Raw genomic sequence first — 20,026 nt, forward strand, 5'->3', positions numbered from 1 at the left:
TCAAAGGGACTGCCCTATCGCCTAAACACACCTACACTCTTTTTTTTTAAGTCTTCAAAGGGACTGCCCTTTCCCTGAAACACACATGCACTCTTTGGTCTAGCTGGTTAGATCGAACACCACAGAGCTCTTCTGTTCCCGCCCTCATACCCTCTTCACAACCCACATCGAAAAGTAAGTGGAAGCTATCAGCATGGGTGGGGTAGCCTGGTGTGTGGGGGGGGGGGGGGGGGGGGGGATAGCACAAGAAGTTTTGGACAAATTCTCACAATAATTCCAACATAGTGACTTACCTCAACATCATGAGCTTCTATGAGGGAGGCACCGTATACCTAGCTAGGTACGATTGGGGGCAGGGGACCGCCGGCCCGATGGGGGGGCCGGTGGTCCCCTGGCCCCAATCGTACCTAGCTAGGTATGCGGTGCCTCTCGAGCATAAGCTCATGATGTTATTCATTGTATGAAAAACACTGGAAAAGACTTCGTTTTCCTACATGGGTGGGAAACCTTCGATGTTTTTCCTCACGAATCAGCTCTTGCCACATCCTCTACAAGCACCTGTGGCTTTTTCTCGAACGAGTAGTTTGAACCTAGCCTCACTAACACTGGGTGAAGTCCTTATGGGGATGTCAAGATAATGACGGTCGTAAATGTCCCATTAAAACTAAACTCAACGTAAAACTAAACCTAGACAAAGGGGCAACCCCATATTTACTTAAAATGTGTAGTTATAAGGCAATGGTCACACGAGGCATAGATATCAGTTACAAAGGGGCAACCCCCATATTTACTTAAAATGTGTAGTTATAAGGCAATGGTCACACGAGGCATAGATATCAGTTATTCTGCTGGATAACTATGCCTCAGTTCTGGTCATGCGAAACAGTCTTCTCGATATAGTAGAACAACATTGTTGAATTTGATCACAGTCAGCTTCTGTTCCTTTACTGCGCCTCACGAGCTAGCTTGCAAAATGCTGCAAATGCAACGTGGCTCACCCCAATGCTTTGCACGACACAACTTTGGCCGAATTTGCCTAATAGATTGTGGGCCACGTAGGTGTTACCTCTCTCCACCAGCCCAACCAGTTCAGAACCGGTTGTTCTCACCTCTAGATGACATTTTTTTTCTCTAGCTAATTATGCCTTGCGTCACAAGAGCAGACATGGTATGTTCGCATGCATTTATTACACGAGCTTAGTAGGCATAATTATTTCCTACGAATAATTGCGGTGCGCATGACCACGCTCTAAGCACGAGCATTGGTATACTATGTAGGGCATGTTTACACAACCGAAAATGGTCCATTTGTGGCCATCAACATTCAAGCCTCCAAGTCCCATGCTCCCTACAAATAAGGCCTCAAAGCAGGTGATTGGACATATCTTAAATGTTGATTTCACGCTTGCACTTTTCCCATTGTGGTTTGGGTGAAGTTTTGCTTTGTTTTAAATGGTTTTCACATCTTTTGAGAGGATCTTGTCTAATCAAAAAGTGGTGCACTCCTTTTAAGGGTAGAATTAAGAAAGGGTGCAAAAAAAAGGACCACCAATACTCACTAAAATGTTTGGCTCCTCACACAAAGTGCACATTTGACAAGCGTGGAAACAGGCCCTACACACGAGTGAAATGGTCAGTCCACATGCATGGGAAACTTGGATCATGAGGTAGTTCAAGCCTTGGCTCGGGGGAGGACAGCTTCGTCCAACCTTGTTTTTATTGTTGGTTGGGTTAATATTGCCTTGAGATGATGTGCACACTTCCACATTGTTGATCCCCTAACACTGCTTCATTAAATGCTTGTGTTACTTAGTGACTCCACCCCCGCCCCAGCGCTATATGACACTGGATAGTAAATGAAGTTGAAGCGGTGGGATCAATGACGCAGAAGCTTGGGCACAAAACTAGAGGTATATGCAGGCTTCGGATGTTGAAAAGTAAACAAAGACACAAAAAGTAAACAAGGACATGGAGGGGGAGTAAACATGAACTAATTTTATAACAATGTGAACTCACAATGGTTTCAACAAACCTAATATGTCTGTGTGGTTAGCTCATTAGGCTTCCATCCGTGAGGCAGTGGGCTCAAATCCTTGATCATCAACTTGTTGTTGACTTTTTTTCAGGCCGTTCCCTTGCCTCGAGATTCGTGTGCTTCACTCCTCACCGCGATCCCACCATCTTGAGGTCATTACGACCCCATGGTAAGTGGTGGGATGAACGACACAGAATCTCGGGCACAAAATTAGAGGCACACAGGCGTCAGATGTTGAAAAGTAAACAAAGATACAAAAAATAAACAAGGACACTAGGGGGAGTAAAATTGAACTAACTCACGTGCCTGCGTGATTAGCTCAGTGCGCTTCCATCTGTGAGGTTGTGGGTTCAAATCCTTGATCATCGACTTGTCATTGACTTTTTTCGAGGCCGTTCCCTTGCCTCAAGGTTTGCAAGCTTCAACCCTCATTGTTGATCCCACTATTTTGGGGTCATTAAGACCCCATGGCACATAGCGTCATGTCCCCCGCCCCGCCCCCCGAAGATATGCATGACTTGTAATCTTTATGTGTGAATGGTTAGAACCAAATTGAATGATTGATACTGGCTTCTTTTAAATTTAATTACGTGGAATCTTACAAAGATTTCAAAAATTGAAGTAGCCTTCCTTGTGGTTTGCATGTTTCCTTCTGCCATCGCACATGCTGCCCCTCCTTAGGCCTCCATCATGCTCCCTTTGCACCCTTGTGCGTTGTACGCTTCCACTTTTTGTCTTGGCATGCGGGTTGGAGTAAAGTCATTGTGTCTTTGCTCGGGTTGGACGTTTGGTGTCCGCCTGTCGGTCCATTGTGTGTACGCACCTTTATTCTTTCATATACAAAGAATAAGGAGCTCCTCACTCATACATTTCTTGAGGTTGCTCCACACACACTCTCATGCTTCTCCTTTCTTCGCACGCACCACGCATGCACGCATTCGACGCACACGTGCACTCACAAGTGGTATCAAAGCTGCAATCTTTTGTCCCGCTTCCCGACGCGCGTGCGTAGGCTTCCCCGCGAGCTCATGACAGTAACGATGGAGCTCAATCATCAGCGGCGGTAGATCCAACACGGAGGAGTTGAATCGGAGGAGATCCGGGTGAATCGTGGAGCTCCGAACTCCGATGTGTGCATCCCTTCCAAGCCGAAGGTGAAATTTTGAAGAAACCTTGAGCACTTGAGCATCTCTGCAAGAAACAAGGAAGAAAGGTCTGCAGAGCTTGGTAGAGCTTGAGGCAAGATATGAAGCAAAGGCATGAAGCAGGTTCGTGCAACTTACAGGCAAGCACACCTTGTGTGCAGAACGTTGAGCAGGCATTTTCCAGCAAAGAGTCGACAGTGAGCAGAGAATCAGAATCGAAAATCTTTGATGAAAATGGGGTGCTTAATAGAAGGGATAGAAGGGAAACCTTTGAGAAAGTGAAAGTTGCGCAACAGGGCAATTATCGAAGGCGAATTCGGAACATAGCAAGACCTTCAAGGAAGCGAGGGCATGGCAGGCTGCAGCGCCGGACACACACACACACACACACGCTCTCAGTCAGGGCTCGACATAGAAGGTAAGAGAGCAGAAAAATCGATTTTTTTTTTTAACCGTGTGTAGAAGTGAGTTCCCACACACACACTATTGCAATGTGGATTTCTAGCACCTGGCTTTGTGCTAATGCATGCTTTATGTGGGAGCTTGATGCTTAGGCATTTTGCAATTCCGACCGATGTATGCTTGCCGGCCAATGAGTAGATTGGATCTCCTCATGTACACAGAGCTATGGAGCCATCATGGCTAACATTTTTTGGATGCATGGTTCATGCTCGCAGTCAAACACTTGTTTATGCGCCTATGGCTGCTCGTGCTTGAGCATATGTATATGCGCATGATTTTCATCCATTGTGGTGTGCAGACAGGTTGACAGGTTTCATCAGTAGTGTGCTAGTGGTCGAGTTTACTGCCACTCTGGCAATTATCTGCAATTTTTTGGCTTGTGGTTTGCATTGAGTTTTGGCTCATTTTGCAAAGGAAACTCTATCCATCTTTCCTTGTCTTCTCGCCATAAGAATCTGCAATATTCTACCATACTGTATAGTGGTCGATTTATTTCCACTTTCACAGTGATCAAGTGTTTACTCTTACTTGGACACATGTTTTGTGTTGCATCCATTCTCGCACAGGAGTGTATACTCGTGGTGGCTACAAGTGGATCCAGCATATGCACTATATCCGATCGATGGATGTTTGGATCGTGAGCCTATTGCATACAGTTTACAGATAGTCACTTGATATAGGTTCTACAGGGACAGGTACACGTTTACATATCTTTGGTAGAGCTTGTTAGAGCTACTGATACATTTGTCGTCACATTCTCGTTGTGGTCGAGGTTCGCTGCCACATTGACATTGCACTGATTGACAGTATGTGTAACAGAGTCGTTGGAGATGGCTCGTGACAGACGGAGGTCTCACAGATGTCGAGATGTTGTATGTTGGCATTGTGGTAATAACAGAGGGCACATCCGACGTCGTTGTTTTAAACATATGAGACAACGATGGAGACGTATGCATGATGCAGAGATGGTTTTGACGCAGGCCAAAGAGGAGGCATCTTACGCCAATGATAGTGTTGTCACATTTACCTCTATTGTTCCTCTTGCTTTCATGTCTAGCACAGATCTTGCGGGTCCCATCATATGGCTAATAGATGAGTCTATATCATTTCACATCACATCATGTCGTGTGATTAGTTTAGCACTTTTGCTAGTGGGAGTCTTGGTTGTGTGCAACTTGCTGATGGGTGAGCATATGACATTGAGGGTGCAAGAGATGTATGTTTGTCATTACCTAGTGGTGCATTGTATATGCTACAACATGTGCGATATGTTCTTGAGTTGAGATAGAGTTTGATCTCAATCACATGTTTGAGAGACAATGGATGTCAGGTACTGCTTCAAGAGTCGTCTTTCCAGGTGCAGTTGGGTTGCCTAGTCCTTGTGAGAGGAGCTAGGTTCTACACCGTCTACCCATTGCACGTTTCTGAGGTGCGAGACCACAGAGTCTCGGTGACGACATTGACATGTGAGGAGGATAGACGAGACATGTCTCCTTCGCGAGTGAGCTCTAGTATGCTCTGGAGACAAAGCATTTAGATGTGCAGGACATGTCAGTGGACTCTGCAGCAACAGAGGTAGAACGAGATTGCTCTAGTGAGACACAGCAGGCGTCACTCGAGTGTGTGCAGACAGAGGTAGAGCGGGTCTGCTCCCTAGAGGCACATGCCGAAATGACAGATATGGAGTTTTTCGATTTGTTCATGCTAAAGACTAATGAGTTGATTCCAGGCCACACGGTTCCGCCTATGGATGAGAGGGACGTAGCCATCCCAGTGTCCAACAATGACACATCCATACACAATGAGTATGCATCACTATCAAAATCTCCAAGTGTTTACCGCGTTGTTTTAACGCGTTTTGTAGAAAGAAGGTGCAAATTCAAGTAGAGAAACAAGACAGAGGAGGGGGGGTGTCATAATAATCAAAATCTAATTCTCCTAAATGATTTTCTCATGTTAAACTGATCATTTAATATGGGGAAGTGCCAGGGGAGAAAAAGCTAGAATATTGGTTAAGCTAGCAGACCAGCCACAATAGGGATCCAAAGGAGGGAAAATAGGGATACAAAGGGCGGGCCATCTGCAAAAGAGCAATGTGCAACAGTGGGCTTAAAAGACCCTAAGGCTCATTCCATTAAGACTTCCAAAATGCTAAGGTTCCAAAATTCAAAGTTTGTGTACAAAGATCAAACATTAGGGGAATTGGATACTTTGTGTGTGTCACAAAAAGTCTTCATACTCCCTACATATAGGGGGGTGAGCCTTGCAAGTAGGGGATGAGAGAGAAACTCACACACACACTCACAAGCTTCATTTGTACACAAGGGGAAAGAGGGACACATGTCAGCTCCCTAGCCCAGATACCCACAAGCTATACTCAAATCCTATTGGATGGCCTTGGAGGTGGACCAATAGGAATTAGTCTAGAGTAAATCTAGTTTAATTAATTTATAAACACTTAATAAAAGAACCAATAAGAATTAAACTCTCTAGAACACTATCGAACAGTTTCCCAACAAGGGGACCAATGAGCATTCAGCAGCTCAATGGCTTGCCTGATTGCTATTAGCCAAGAGGCAAAGGGATCCAATGAGAGTTTAATTGCACTTTTTAATTACCTAAAGCTCTCACAAAAGGGGAAAGGGGGACAAATTTCCATTGGCTAGGCCTGGGGAGGTCCAATAGGGTTGTAGCATGAGCAATTAGCAAGGGGGGTCGACCAAGAGAGAGAGGGGATTGATTTTTGCAAGGCATTATCACACACACACACTCACACAATCTCATGCGTGAAGCAAAGAAGACCCTCTCTCCTTCTCAAGGTTTAATGGAAAGCTTACCACGTACTCCAAGCTTGTGAGAAGGGAGGCCTACACCAACAACTCTTGGCTTTGTGATGCAAATCCAACCAAGAGCCAAGCTTCAATGCATGCTCATCTCCTCTACCATGCTAATTACTAAGCTAACATATGCTAATATGAGTGATTATGTGAGGAGATGTACATCTTTCTCGTAAGAATACTCCTTCTTCCTCTCAATCTACTCTCATACCCCGCTAGCTCTCACCATCTTCCAAGGTGTGTGAGGTCTTGGGTCTGAGACCATGAGGGAATTGATGTTGTGTTTGATAAGTGTTTTGCTTAGTGCATAAAGTTTCCATCTTCATTGCACTAGCTAGTATTGAAGGAACACAAAGAATTGTATTGTAAAATGTCTCTCTTGATGGAAGAAACCATAATACAAAGCTTTTTGGAGGGTGGACCAGCTCCATGCAAATCCGGTCCTCAATTGTTGTCAATTGCTTAATTTCTCTCTCTTTTGAAGTATTGTTCATGCTATCTATCTAGATGTTATGCTTTTTGTTGCTCTCTCCACCTAAACACTCTTGTTATTCTCATTAGGAATCTATTTTAATGAAATGCTTACTATTTTCTGCTACACACAAGTTACTAGACCATGAAATGTTACATTGGTATCAGAGCACAAGGTTTCTCTTTTCTTGCTCAGGAAGGGAGGTCCTCAAGCTAGCTATAAATAGTTGGTACTACTAATTGCATGTGAGTAAGTAGAATAGGGATTTTTCAGCCTTGCAGTGTGACTGCCTTTATGCAGTTAACGGGCATCACCGTCGAGAGGATGGTCTTAATAGTGGAGTCTTACGGGGCTTGCCTACGGCTTAACCACTATTGAGCTATTAGAAGCTTGACAGGAGACGGTGTTGTTTTGGTGTTGAATGACCCTCTCTTCTATTCCTTGCAATTAATGGTATTCAAGTCACGGGTACAGTAGCTTGAGTGCTTTTTCTAAAGGGGTAAAGAGGAGTAGCAACTAGGGGTTGAAGTGCCAAAGTACACCTAAAAAGTTTATAACTAAAAGTTGTTAGAATGGCTGATAATAGTAAAGGGAGTGAAATTAATGTTGATAACTTTGATTTTGCTAACGAGCAAGCTACCAATGATGCCCCGATGCTTGTTAACTATCTTGTTTCTAAGCTTCAACAAACCATGGGTAATCCATCCCTCCAAAGTGAAGTGCAATGGTAGCTACATGCTCATGAGATTCTCCAAGCTCCCCACCATGACGAGAGAGCACCTAGGAAGCCTCCTTGCGAGACTTCCAAAAGAGGCCTCTCTACGATTCGAGAAGAAGAAGAGGATCCATATGAAGGGCTCAGAAATTTTCTCCTTGATGACGCATCTCCTTCTCAAAGGAGAATTCAAGAGCCTCCACCAAAGGAACGTGAAAGAAGTGAGTCTCCAGCCACCTCCGCAGAGATGGCTCCACGAAGACGGCGGGCTAAACGCTCTCCATCACGTCCAAAACGGAGAAGACCATCGCATACTTCTCCACACCCTACTTCGAAGAGGGATGATAAAAAGCAAGAGAAGGAAAAGGCGAGAAAGAGGACACCCTCTTTTCCATCTTCTTCATCCTCTTCCTCTTATGAAAGTGATGGTGGTGAAGACAAAGAAGACCAAGGAAAAAAAAAGGCGAGAGAGAAGTCACCCTCTTCTCCATCTTCCTCAAATTCTTCATCTTCTAAAGAAAGTGATGGTGCAACCTTTGAACCATAAAAAATAAGAGGCCATAGGAAATCCCATGCCGCATGGAAGAGGTCGTCCAAGCTATAGAAGTTCAAAGAGAGAGGAAAGAGCATCTCTTTTCTTAGCTACGATGGCACCTTTGGTGCTACGAACAAAGTCTTGGCCTTTATCCAACAATGCGATGCGGCGTTTGGAGATGAGGGCTTCACGGAGCCCTCTAAGCTACGCCATGTAGCTATGCACTTTCATACGTCCGCCAGGCAATGGTGGTCTAGCCTATGGGCCAGCGATGAAGCTCCACGAACGTGGAAAGCTTTAAGAGCTTCCATTATGAAGCGGTTTTTGGCTACCGATGCCAAAGAAAAAGTACTCACCGAATGGCGAAGCTTGAAGCTCTCTCCCTATGAATCCATTCACAAATATGTAGACAAGTTTTGGGACCTACAACTCAAAGCCACTGTCTTCAAAAAGTTGGATTTTGGAGAGCAAAAGCAACAATTTTGTGCGGGCTTAACTGAAGAAATGGCGGAGTATGTCAACTCCCAAGGGCCACGCACCATATTGGCGGTTATACACCATACTATGTTGGCCTCTAGAATCAATTTCCAAACGGGGGCTAACAGAAATTTTAAGCCCATGGAAAACAAGGGTTCCAATGAGCCTAAGGGGAAGGACAATGTCCAAAAGTCTCCTAAGGGCAACTCCAACAAAGCTAAAGAGAATGGAGTTTACAAAGGCAAAAATAAACTCTCTCATGAAGAGCTTGAGCGTTATCGCAAGGATAACCGTTGTTTCAAGTGCGGCGAGCAAGAGCATGCGTACCGCGCTTGTCCCCAAAAGAACACCCACCGTGAACCTCCTAGAGCTACCTTGGTCGAAATCCAAGAGAAGGAAATTCACCACAACTGATCTCCTCTATGCCATGCTTGCGAAAAGGTAAGAGAACATGATGCTTTTATTCTCTTTGACCCTGGTTCTACTCACAATTTTATATCTATAGAGTTAGACACCATGCAAGCCTACGAGATGGGAGATGTCCTACCCGCAGAAGGTGCTTTCAAGGGGCAAGAAGGTTCAGTCACTTCCTTAATCGGGAAATTGAGGGTCCATGTCCGAAGCTATGTGGACAAAGAGGACTTCTTTATCTCTCCTCTCAAGCATGAGGATGTAATCCTAGGGGCACCATGGTTTGATCGCATGGCGGCCAATGTTAAATTCCCTGAAAGGAGAATCTCCTTTAAGTTTAGGGAAAAAGATATGTATATAGATGTTAAGGAAATGGGTAACACTATACCCATTGTACATACACAAGCTTTCAACAAGTTAGAAAGAGCTCTATTTTCGTGTACATGATTTTTGTTAAATATTCTCAAAATGAACGTAATGTTTTAGCAAAAGAAAATATACACAATAAAAAGGAATTAGAGTTATCCAATTTTCTCAAGGGGTTTCAGGATGTCTTTATTGACGACATCCCTTGTGAGCTACCTCCTAAACGAGGTATTGATGACCATGCAATTGAACTTCTTCCAGGAAGCTCATTGCCTAACAAACCTCCTTATAGAGTTTCTCAAGCTCAACAAGAGGAGATTATGCGGCAAGTGTATGAGTTAGTCGAGAAGGGCATGGTTAGGCCTAGCTCATCTCCATTTTGTTCTCCTGTGCTACTAGTGCAAAAGAAAGATGGCACATATCGTATGTGTGTCGACTATAGAGCACTACATAGGATCACTATAAAAAATGTTGGAATTAGGGTTGCAGAGAGACACACACAGCTTGGAGAAGACGAAGGAAGCTCAAGCTACACAACAGAGAGTGTATAACTTAGTGTGCAATGGAAAGATAGATAGCCCTAGAGTGATGGGCATATATACAATGCACCGGGAAAAAAACCTCCTAAAAGGGAAAAAATGCCCCGGCGGTCCTAGTGTGTTCACACACATCACTACCACATGTTTATGGTAACAAATCCCCCCTGGAGTGATGCGGTAAACGAGACCTGGCACATGAGTAAAGGGAAGTGCCATGCCCTGAGAACAGGATCAGTCCACAAAGGGGAGTAAGCCCAAAGCTTTGCAGAAAGCTTCAAGCTTCTCACCAGACAATGCCTTTGTGAAAAGATCTGCAAGGTTGTCCTGTGTTGGCACGTAAGCCAAGCTGATCTCTCCTGCTGAGAGCCTCTCCCTGACATAGTGGTAATGCAGCTCAATGTGCTTTGTGCGAGCATGAAAAACTGGGTTCCTCGCAACTGCCAATGCGCTATGACTGTCAGTGTAGATAGTGTTGGCAGTGTCCTGTCCAACTACCAAATCAGCCATAAGGTGTCTGAGACATACACACTCAACTGTAGCTGTGAAGACTGCCTTGTACTCAGCCTCACAACTCGAAATGGCCACAATAGGTTGCTTCTTGCTCAACCATGATATACTTGAATTGCCAAGCATGAAACAAAAACCACTTGTAGACACTCGCATGTCAAAACAACCAACCCAATATGAGTCTGAAAAAGCATGTAAGTATGGTGGCAATGATCCCCCCTTGGGATAAAACAAGCCAAGATGTAAAGTGCCACTAAGGTAGCAGAAAATCCTCTTGACAGCCTGCCAATGCTTAGACCCTGGGCTATGCGTAAATCTGCTGACCTGTGAGACTGCAAATTGAATATCCGGCCTCGTGTTGCATACATAAACAGCAGTTTGGTAAAGAGTGACATCAGCAGGATCGCCAGCATCATGTAAGACTCAACTTCAAACCTGTTTCCATGGGAGTGGCAATAGGTTTGCAATCCTCAAGTCCAAACTTACATAGCAATGTCTCTATGTAACTTTTCTGACTCAAGGCAATACCACCATCACACTGCTTGAACTGTATACCCAAGTAATGATGCAACAGGCCCAAATATTTCATCTAGAAAGTAGCATTCAAATCAGCCTTAAATTCAGCAGTATGTCTCTCATTTGGTCTAGTGATCAGCAAATCATCAACATAAAGAACCACAATGAGAAGGTCATCACCCTCACGCTTTACATACAATGTGCTTTCTGTTGGACTGTTACAAAAGCCTCGTTTAACCAAATGAGTGTTAGCTTTCTCATACCAAGCACGAGGAGATTGCTTCAACCCATACAAAGCCTTCTTACATCTGCACACTTTGTCCTCTTGTCCTTTTATGACAAAACCACGAGGCTGTGTTACATAAACTTCCTCAAATATGTCACCATTCAAGAAAGCAATAACAATGTCTGATTGATGTACATCCCAACCAAAATGAGCCACCAATGCACATAGAAAACGTACAGTAGTCATACGACAAGTGGGAGCAAAAGTCTCTTCATAATCTATGCCTTTTTGTTGTGCATAACCCTTTGCAACAAGTGGAGCCTTATGGCGATCAATCTCACCATCCGGCTTGCGTTTCAACTTGTAAACCCACTTCGTACCAATGGTCATTTTCCAGGAGGAAAATCACATAAAGTCCATGTATCATTTTCTATAAGTGCATCATATTCTGATTGCATGGCAGCCATCCAATTTTCTGAATTTTGTGCTTCATCAAAAGAGAGAGGCTCCTCAACATCATGTAAGCTAGACACAGCCAAAGCATAACAATCTGATGCATAAGATGCATGGTGAGAGCCTGAACGAGTACGACTAGACAAAGGTGCATCCAATTTACTGTCACGCAAAGTGTGTACCAGCCATTTTGGCATACCTCTAGCCTGCTCATTTTCAACCCTTTCCTCATCAAGTACATCATGTACATCTGCATCAGTAATAGGCTGATCTAGAACATTTTCAGAAACCCCCATAGGCTATATATTTGCCTCATTGGAACTTACATTCATATTTCCACCACTGAAAAGAGGCAACAAAGTGTCATAAATGTCCTGTGAGCTTACATTACTGTCTCTAGTACATGACAGCAAAGGCTGAACAGAATCTTCCACAAACACTACATCGCGAGAAACCAGAATACGTTTTGTGTGCGGATGATACAACCTGTAACCTTTGCTTTCAGCACTATAACCAACAAAAATACATTTGAAAGCCTTATCATCCAATTTTCTGCGCTGCACTTGTGGCACCAAAGCATAGCCAAACAACCAAAAACACGCATGTGCTCAATAGAAGACTTTCTGTCATGCCATGCTTCATATGGAGTAATAGACTGCAAAGCTTTCATAGGACACCTGTTAAGTACATAAGTGGCACACATGATGGCCTCAAGCCAAAAAGAATGCGGCAAAGCTTGACTTTTGACCATACATCGTGCCATTTCCGTGAGTGACCTGTTTTTCCTCTCAGCAACACCATTTTGCTGAGGTGTATAAGCCACTGTAAATTGGTGTTTTATCCCACGACTAGCCAAAAATGCATTAAATTCATGAGACATATACTCCCCCCCTCGATCGGAAGGGACGGTGCCCATAGTACATTTCGAGACATTTTCAACCATAGCCAGAAATTGTTTGAAGCACATCAAAACTTCAGACTTCGCTTTAAGCAGAAATACCCATGCATGCCTGGAGTAATCATCAATGAAAGTCACGAAGTGAAGGTAATTGCCCAAGGACGGAGTTTTCATGGGCCCACAAACATCACTATGCACAAGCTGCAATTCGCATGTGGCCCGAACTGAACCATCCTTTGGAAACTTAGAACGCTGCATCTTACCCAAAATACAGCCTTAACAAACATGTTTGACAGGTGCTTCAAGAGGCGGCAAAGAAGAAACCATATCAGATTTCTACAAACACAGCAAACTGACAAACTTCAGATGACCAAAACGTGCATGCCAAAGTTTTGCATCTGAAATAGCCCTTGAATCTGCAACAGCATTTGCAAAATTTTGTCCACACTTTTCATACAAAGTGAGCTTATACAGCCCACGGCACAAAAGACCAGATGCAACAATTTCATCACCAAAACTAAGACCATGAACTATACATCTGTCATCCACAAATTTGACTACAAGTCCAAGTCTAGCAAGTGCGGATACAGACAAGAGATTCTTCTTGATCCCAGGTACATAAAGTGCATCAACAAGTGTGAAAGAACTGCAATTAGCAGCAGTAAGCACAATCTTTCCAACTCCTTGAACTGGATAAGAGGCATTGTTGGCACAAGTGACAGAATTCCCATGAGGGACAGACTCGAGAGAGGTAAACAATTCACGATGTGAGGTAATGTGCTTTGTAGCACCACTATCGAAATACCACACATGTGAATCTGCAACAACTGACAAGCATGCATCATGGACATCAGGATTGTAAGTGCATTCTACGCTAAAAGCCCATTCTGCATCAACATCAGCATCACAGTCTCCTTTCACAGAAGACTCAACAATGGCTGCATTTGTAGTGGAACCAGAATTTGCAGTGGAACCACCCTCTTTCTTCTTAGCCTCTTTGGCCTTCAACTTAGGACACGACTTGATCAAGTGATCATTACCTTTACAATGATGGCCACACATCTTCTTTTTGCCCTTATCACCAGAATTTCCAGACGAATGTTGCCAGTAGTAGCATTAGGAACAGAAATTTTGCCACTCGCAGCAGAAGCAAAGGAATTTTAGCCTCATTGCGACTTGCATAAAGACCAGCCAATATATACCAAGCCTGTTTTGCAGATTTTGCTGAACGGATGTGAGGAACAATGGTGCGCTTCACAGACAATGCAATCAATGCATGAGCTTGCGCATCCTTAACATCCCAACGAGCTTGTTCTGCCGTAGGCAAAACAACTCTAATAGAAGCAATCCTTGCAGCAAGACCTGCAATATCCTCAACATCGCCTACATCCTCAGAACCAGGACGTACATCAATGCCTTGCACAATTTTCCAGACGCCCTTTGACACAAGAACATGTTGCATCATATAAGCCCACATAGGGTAGTTGTCCCCATCCAACCTATCCTCAATAGCAAACATCTTGAACACATATGTGTTGTTGTTGTCAGCCATGGTTAATGCTGCACCTGATGAGAAAACTGCCCGAAAATAGGAGAAATGGAGCGGGAACAACACGTGCTATATAACACAAACCGTAGAAGACTATAAAGCACCTATTATGCAGAAAACGGCATTGACAGAAATTCTGCACAAAATGATGAAATAGCTTGTGCAGTACTTCCTGTAGTGGAAACGGAGGCCGAAATGAGCCCAAATCAAAAATCTGAGCACACCGTGCTCTACGAGCTCACCCGAAGTATTTGTCGACCTGCGAACGCTTGCCAAAGCTCACTAAAATCGGAGAAAGTGAGCAGGCGTGTGCTGGAGCAGTTGGCGACGAAGCCCGGGAGGACGTGACCTGCTCTGATACCAATTGTTGGAATTAGGGGTGCAGAGAGACACACACAGCTTGGAGAAGACGAAGGAAGCTCAAGGTACACAACAGAGAGTGTATAACTTAGTGTGCAATGGAAAGATAGATAGCCCTAGAGTGATGGGCGTATATACAATGCACGGGGGAAAAAACCTCCTAAAGAGGGAAAAAATGCCCCGGCGGTCCTAGTGTGTTCACACACATCACTACCACATGTATATGGTAACAAAAAATAGGTTTCCCGTTCCACGGGTAGAAGACCTATTTGATAAGCTACAAGGGTCCACCTACTTCAGTAGGATTGACCTAAAAAGTGGCTATCATCAAATAAGGATAGTTGATCAAGACATTGTAAAGACCGCATTTTGCACTACGTTTGGTCTTTACGAATACATTGTCATGCCTTTTGGCTTGACCAATGCACCAGCCACATTCAACCACTTGATGGAGAAGCTATTCAAGCCTCACCGAACCTTTACTGGAGTGTTCTTTGATGATATCATCATCTACTATAACTCATTAGACGAACACAAGCAACACCTCCAGGTGATATTTCAAGTTCTAAGAGGGAATAGACTTTATGTTAATTGAAAGAAAAGTGAATTTTCTTACAATAGATTCAGTATTTAGGTCACATTATCTCTCAAGATGGCATCCAAATGGATCCATCAAAGTTAGAGGTAATAAAAGGATGGGCTAAACCAAGGAATCTTCATGAATTAAGAAGCTTTATAGGTATGTGTGCATACTATAGATGCTTCATAGAAAAGTTCTCACTAATAGCAGGACCATTACATGATCTAACAAAGAAAAACGTTAGGTACACATGGTCTGCCAAGGAGAACAATGCTTTCAAAAAGCTTAAAGAAAAGCTTATCTCTCAACTTGTGCTTACACTATTGGATTTCTCAAAGCCATTTGAGGTCCAATGTGATGCTTGTGGTGATTGCCTTGGAGCTGTTTTGCTTCAAGAAGGGCACGCCATAGGCTATGAAAGTCGAAGGCTCGACCCTGTTGAGCAAGCTCTAGGCATATATGAAAAGAAACTCCTCGCAGTTCTACATGCCCTAGACTCATGGAAGCACTATTTATCGGGGACTCCTTTCATTCTGCAAATGGATCACCAAAGTCTTAAGTGCTTCATGACGCAGACCAAGCTCTCCGACAAACAAATGAGGTGGGCAAACTCTCTTTTGCAATTTCATTTTCATATTGCTCACATTGCTGGCAAGCATAATCAAGTAGCCGATGCACTCTCAAGACGGCCGAGAGTGAATGCGGTTTCCGTAGCAACTCACAATGATCTATCTTCTATGATATATGAGTATGCTATTGATCCCGATGTGATTTCAGCCCTTGCACTAGGGAAGAAAGAGGAACCATTATTTTACAAGATGGTTATCTTCTCTTTGGAAATAGACTATACGTTACTAGCTCACTACGTGAGAAAGTAATGTATGAATCTCATGCTCCTCCTTATGCAGGGCATAGAGGGATTCAGTCTACACCCTAAAGGGGATTTAAACATATTTCTATTGGCCTACCATGAAAGAAAACATAGAAGAGTATGTTTCTAAATGTGTGGTATGCCAAAAGACGAAGTTTGATAGAGGGAAGCACATTGGATTGCTTCAACCTTTGCCAATCCCTAATTCACCATGGGAGAGCATATCCATGGATTTTATCTTTGGATTGCCTAAGTCTATCCATGGGAATACAGGAATATGGACGATAGTAGACAGGTTCAGTAAACAAGCTCATTTTATACATGTCAAAAAGACTATCAAAGCCCATCAAATGGCAACCCTCTTCATTTCACAAATCTTCAAGTACCATGGCTTGCAATGTCCATAGTGTCGGATAGAGATCCTAGAATGACCAGTAATTTCTGGAAGGGTCTGTTTGAGAATTTAGGAACAAGGCTAAATTTCTCTTCTGTCTATCACCCGCAAACGAATGGCCAAAGTGAAATAGCTAACCTAATAATTCTCGATCTACTAAAAGCCTATGTAACGGAAGTAGATCAAAGATCCCAATGGGAGAAGTACTTACCCTTAGTGGAGTATGCCTACAATAACACTATGCATACTTCCACGGGAAAAGCACCTTTTGAGGTAATAGAGGGAAGATCAAAAAGTCCCTTGCTACTTAAGGTACATGGGAAGATCTTTCCTGCTGCTGCAGATGAGTATAGCCAAGACCTACAAAAATCTTTTCAAAAGATTAAGGATGTTATCTTTATCTCACAGCAAAGGCAAAAGCTAGATTGTTCTTGATAAGCACAGAAGAGCCCAAGCCTTTAAAGAAAATAATTGGGTCTTACTCAAATTTCCCAAGGCTCGATTAAGGCATACAACGGGCAAGAATCCTACAAGACACCAAAAGTACTATGCTAAGTTAGAAAAAAGGTACTATGGTCCTTTCGAGATTCTTAGGCCAATCACTGAGATGGCCTATCAACTCAAGTTGCCCAGTCATTGGCTCATACACAATGCTTTTCATGTGAGCCTATTAAAGCCTTACAAAGGAGAGCCACCTCAAGAACCAACTATTGAAGACCCACCGGAGATCATGGACCAAGAAGAGGTGTTGGAGCCCGAGTCCATTCTCCGACATGAAGACAAGGTACTAAGAGGCAGTAAGACTATCTTATTAAGTTTAAGAATTATCCTTTTGAAGATGCTAGATGGATGCAAGGCATACAATTAGAGGATAGCCTAAACCTTGTCAATGCTTACAATGCTTCTTAGAGTAAGAAAATGTACAAATGTTAAAAATGAACAAAGTTTTTGTCTTATAAGACTCTCTTTTTCTTTATTGTGCACAAAAAAAAAAGTAGTATGCATGCTTAGATCAAGTTTGCGGAGATGACGTCTCCCAAACACCAAGTAGAGCTTGTCACTCTACTATGGAAGATTGATAGGACTAATGTGCAAACATGCTTGCGGCAGCCTAGGCTCTCAAGCGCCAAATGGACTAGTCATCCATTCTGGAACGATATCGTAGGGTAACATAGGGATCCTCTACCCGCTAGGAAAAGGACTAATGAATATGCTTTATCTTCTCTACCCCATAGTCGAGGACAACTATGATTTCAAGAGAGAGGTAATGTCATAATAATCAATATCTAATTCTCCTAAATGATCTCATGTTAAATTGATCATTTAATATGGCGAAGTGTCAGGGCAGAAAAAGCTAGAATATTGGTTAAGCTAGCAGACCGGCCACAGTAGGGATCTAAAGGAGGGAAAATAGGGATCCAAAGGGGGGGCCATCAGCAAAAGAGCAATGTGCAAGAATGGGCTTAAAAGACCCTAAGGTTCAGCCCATTAAGACTTCCAAAATGTTAAGGTTCCAAAATTCAAAGGTTCTGTCCAAAGGTCAAACATTAGGGGAATTGGATGCTTTGTGTGTGTCACAAAAAGTCTTCATAATCCCTACATAGGAGGGGGTGAGCCTTGCAAGTAGGGGATGAGAGAGAAACTCACACACACACACTACAAGCTTCATTTGTACACAAGGGGAAAGAGGGACACATGTCAGCTCCCTAGCCCAGATGCCCACAAGGTGTACTCAAATCCTATTGGATGGCCTTGGAGGTGGACTAATGGGAATTAGGCTAGAGTAAATCTAGTTTAATAAATTTATAAACACTTAATCAAAGAACCAATAAGAATCAAGCTCTCTAGAAAACTATTGGAGAGTCTCCCAAGGGGACCAATGAGCATTCAGCAGCCCAATGGCTTGCCTGATTCCTATTGGCCAGGAGACAAAGGGGTCCAATGAGAGTTTAATTGCATTTTTTAATTACCTAAAGCTCTCACAAAAGGGAAAAGGGGGACACATGTTAGAAGGCTATCACTTATGCTGCTTAATTTCCATTGGCTAGGCATGGGGAGGTCCAATAGGGCTGTAGCATGAGAAATTAGCAAGGGGGTCGACCAAGAGAGAGAGGGGGATGATTTTTGCAAGGCATTATCACACACACACACTCACACAATCTCATGCGTGAAGCAAAGAAGACTCTCTCTCCTTCTCAAGGTTTAATGGAAAGCTTACCACCTACTCCAAGCTTGTGAGAAGGGAGGCCTACACCAACAACTCTTGGCTTTGTGATGCAAATCCAACCAAGACCCAAGCTTCAATGCATGCTCATCTCCTCTACCATGCTAATTAATAAGCTAACATATGCTAATATGAGTGATTATTGTAAAGAATGAGGATGTAAGAGAGCTACACAAGACAAGCACAAAGCACACAGAGATGGAAAGCTTCTTCTTCTTCTTTACAGAAAAGAGAGTACAAAATGACTAAGTGCTAAAGCTGAAAAGTAGCACATATGTACATGCGATCACTAAGTGTGAACTCGCTAGAAGCGTACTAGGCTGGCACTATAAGTGTAGTCCAACTGTAGAATCACTGGCAGAGATCCTCCGTGTCGGTCACCTAACGCGCCAGTGAGTAAATGCCGTAAGCAGCCAAGACCCGTAGTGGATGCCAACTCAAGGTGTAGAGCTCGACATCTCAACACTCCCCCTCGAGCTCTGCATGTCGCAGAGTCCAAGCATAGTCCGAAAATGTCGAAGCTTCTCAGCTCCGAGGGCCTTGGTAAAGATATCCGCTATCTTCTCCTCTACGCTGACGTAGACCAAGTCGATGTCGCCCGCCAACACTCGCTCTCGAACGTAGTGGTAATGGACCTCTATGTGTTTGGTCCTGGCATGGAACACTGGGTTCCTAGCCAACTGCATGCTGCTGAGGTTGTCACAATGAATGACAATCTGCTGGTCCACCTGCACTCCCAAGTCCTCAAGTAATGTGCGTAGCCAAGCTACCTCGCACGCCGCAACTGCTGCACCTCTGTACTCGGCCTCTGTGCTCGGTAAAGCAACCGTAGGCTGCTTTTTGCTGCTCCAAGTAACAACAGCACTCCCAAAAGAGAACATGAAGCCACTCGTAGATCTCCTATCAACAATGCTACCTGCCCAATCTGCATCTGTATACCCATACAATGCTAATGGTGCATCTGCTGCATAGAACAATGCGTAGTCAAGAGTACCTTGCACATACCTAAGTGTGTGTCGTACTCCATCCAAATGTGGCTTCCTCGGAAGCTGCATGAACTGACTCTCCAAGCCTACTGTGTAGCTCAAGTCTGGCCTCGTGATAGTCAAGTAGATTAGACTACCCACAATCTTCCTGTACATGTTGACATCCTCAACAACATCACCCTTCTCTGCACTCAGCTTTGCATTCACATCCAAGGGAATAGAAATTGGCTTACAATCAGCCATACCATACTTTGATAACATGTCCAAAGCATACTGTCTCTGTGACAGCCATACACCCTCTGGAGTCCTGATCACCTCAATGCCAAGAAAGTAGCGCAACTCGCCCAAATCTTTCATTTCAAACTCCTGTTTGAGAAGACCCTTCACATGGTCAATCTCCATAGCATTGTCACCCACAATAATAAGGTCATCTACATATATGGTAATGACCACAATCCGCACATCACT

General features: G+C 43.7%; 1 protein-coding gene across 3 annotated transcripts in view; it reads left to right on the top strand.

Moving 5' to 3' along the window:
* Positions 1 to 2,644: 2,644 nt before the first annotated feature.
* Positions 2,645 to 20,026, top strand: part of LOC147439164 (uncharacterized) — a 33,682-nt gene continuing 16,300 nt past the window's right edge. The window contains exons 1-3 of one of the 3 annotated variants that reach the window (XM_086484258.1): positions 2,645 to 3,598; positions 4,209 to 4,337; positions 4,462 to 6,248. In XM_086484258.1, coding sequence (XP_086340384.1) covers positions 3,282 to 3,598; positions 4,209 to 4,317 — 426 coding nt within the window. In that variant the 5' untranslated portion in view covers positions 2,645 to 3,281 and the 3' untranslated portion in view covers positions 4,318 to 4,337; positions 4,462 to 6,248. The other 2 variants (XM_086484259.1, XR_015184461.1) reach the window with 2 other exon arrangements.

The sequence above is a fragment of the Adiantum capillus-veneris genome, chromosome 16, assembly GCF_014529385.1.
Source record: "Adiantum capillus-veneris isolate H3 chromosome 16, ASM1452938v2, whole genome shotgun sequence".
NCBI lineage: Eukaryota > Viridiplantae > Streptophyta > Polypodiopsida > Polypodiales > Pteridaceae > Adiantum > Adiantum capillus-veneris.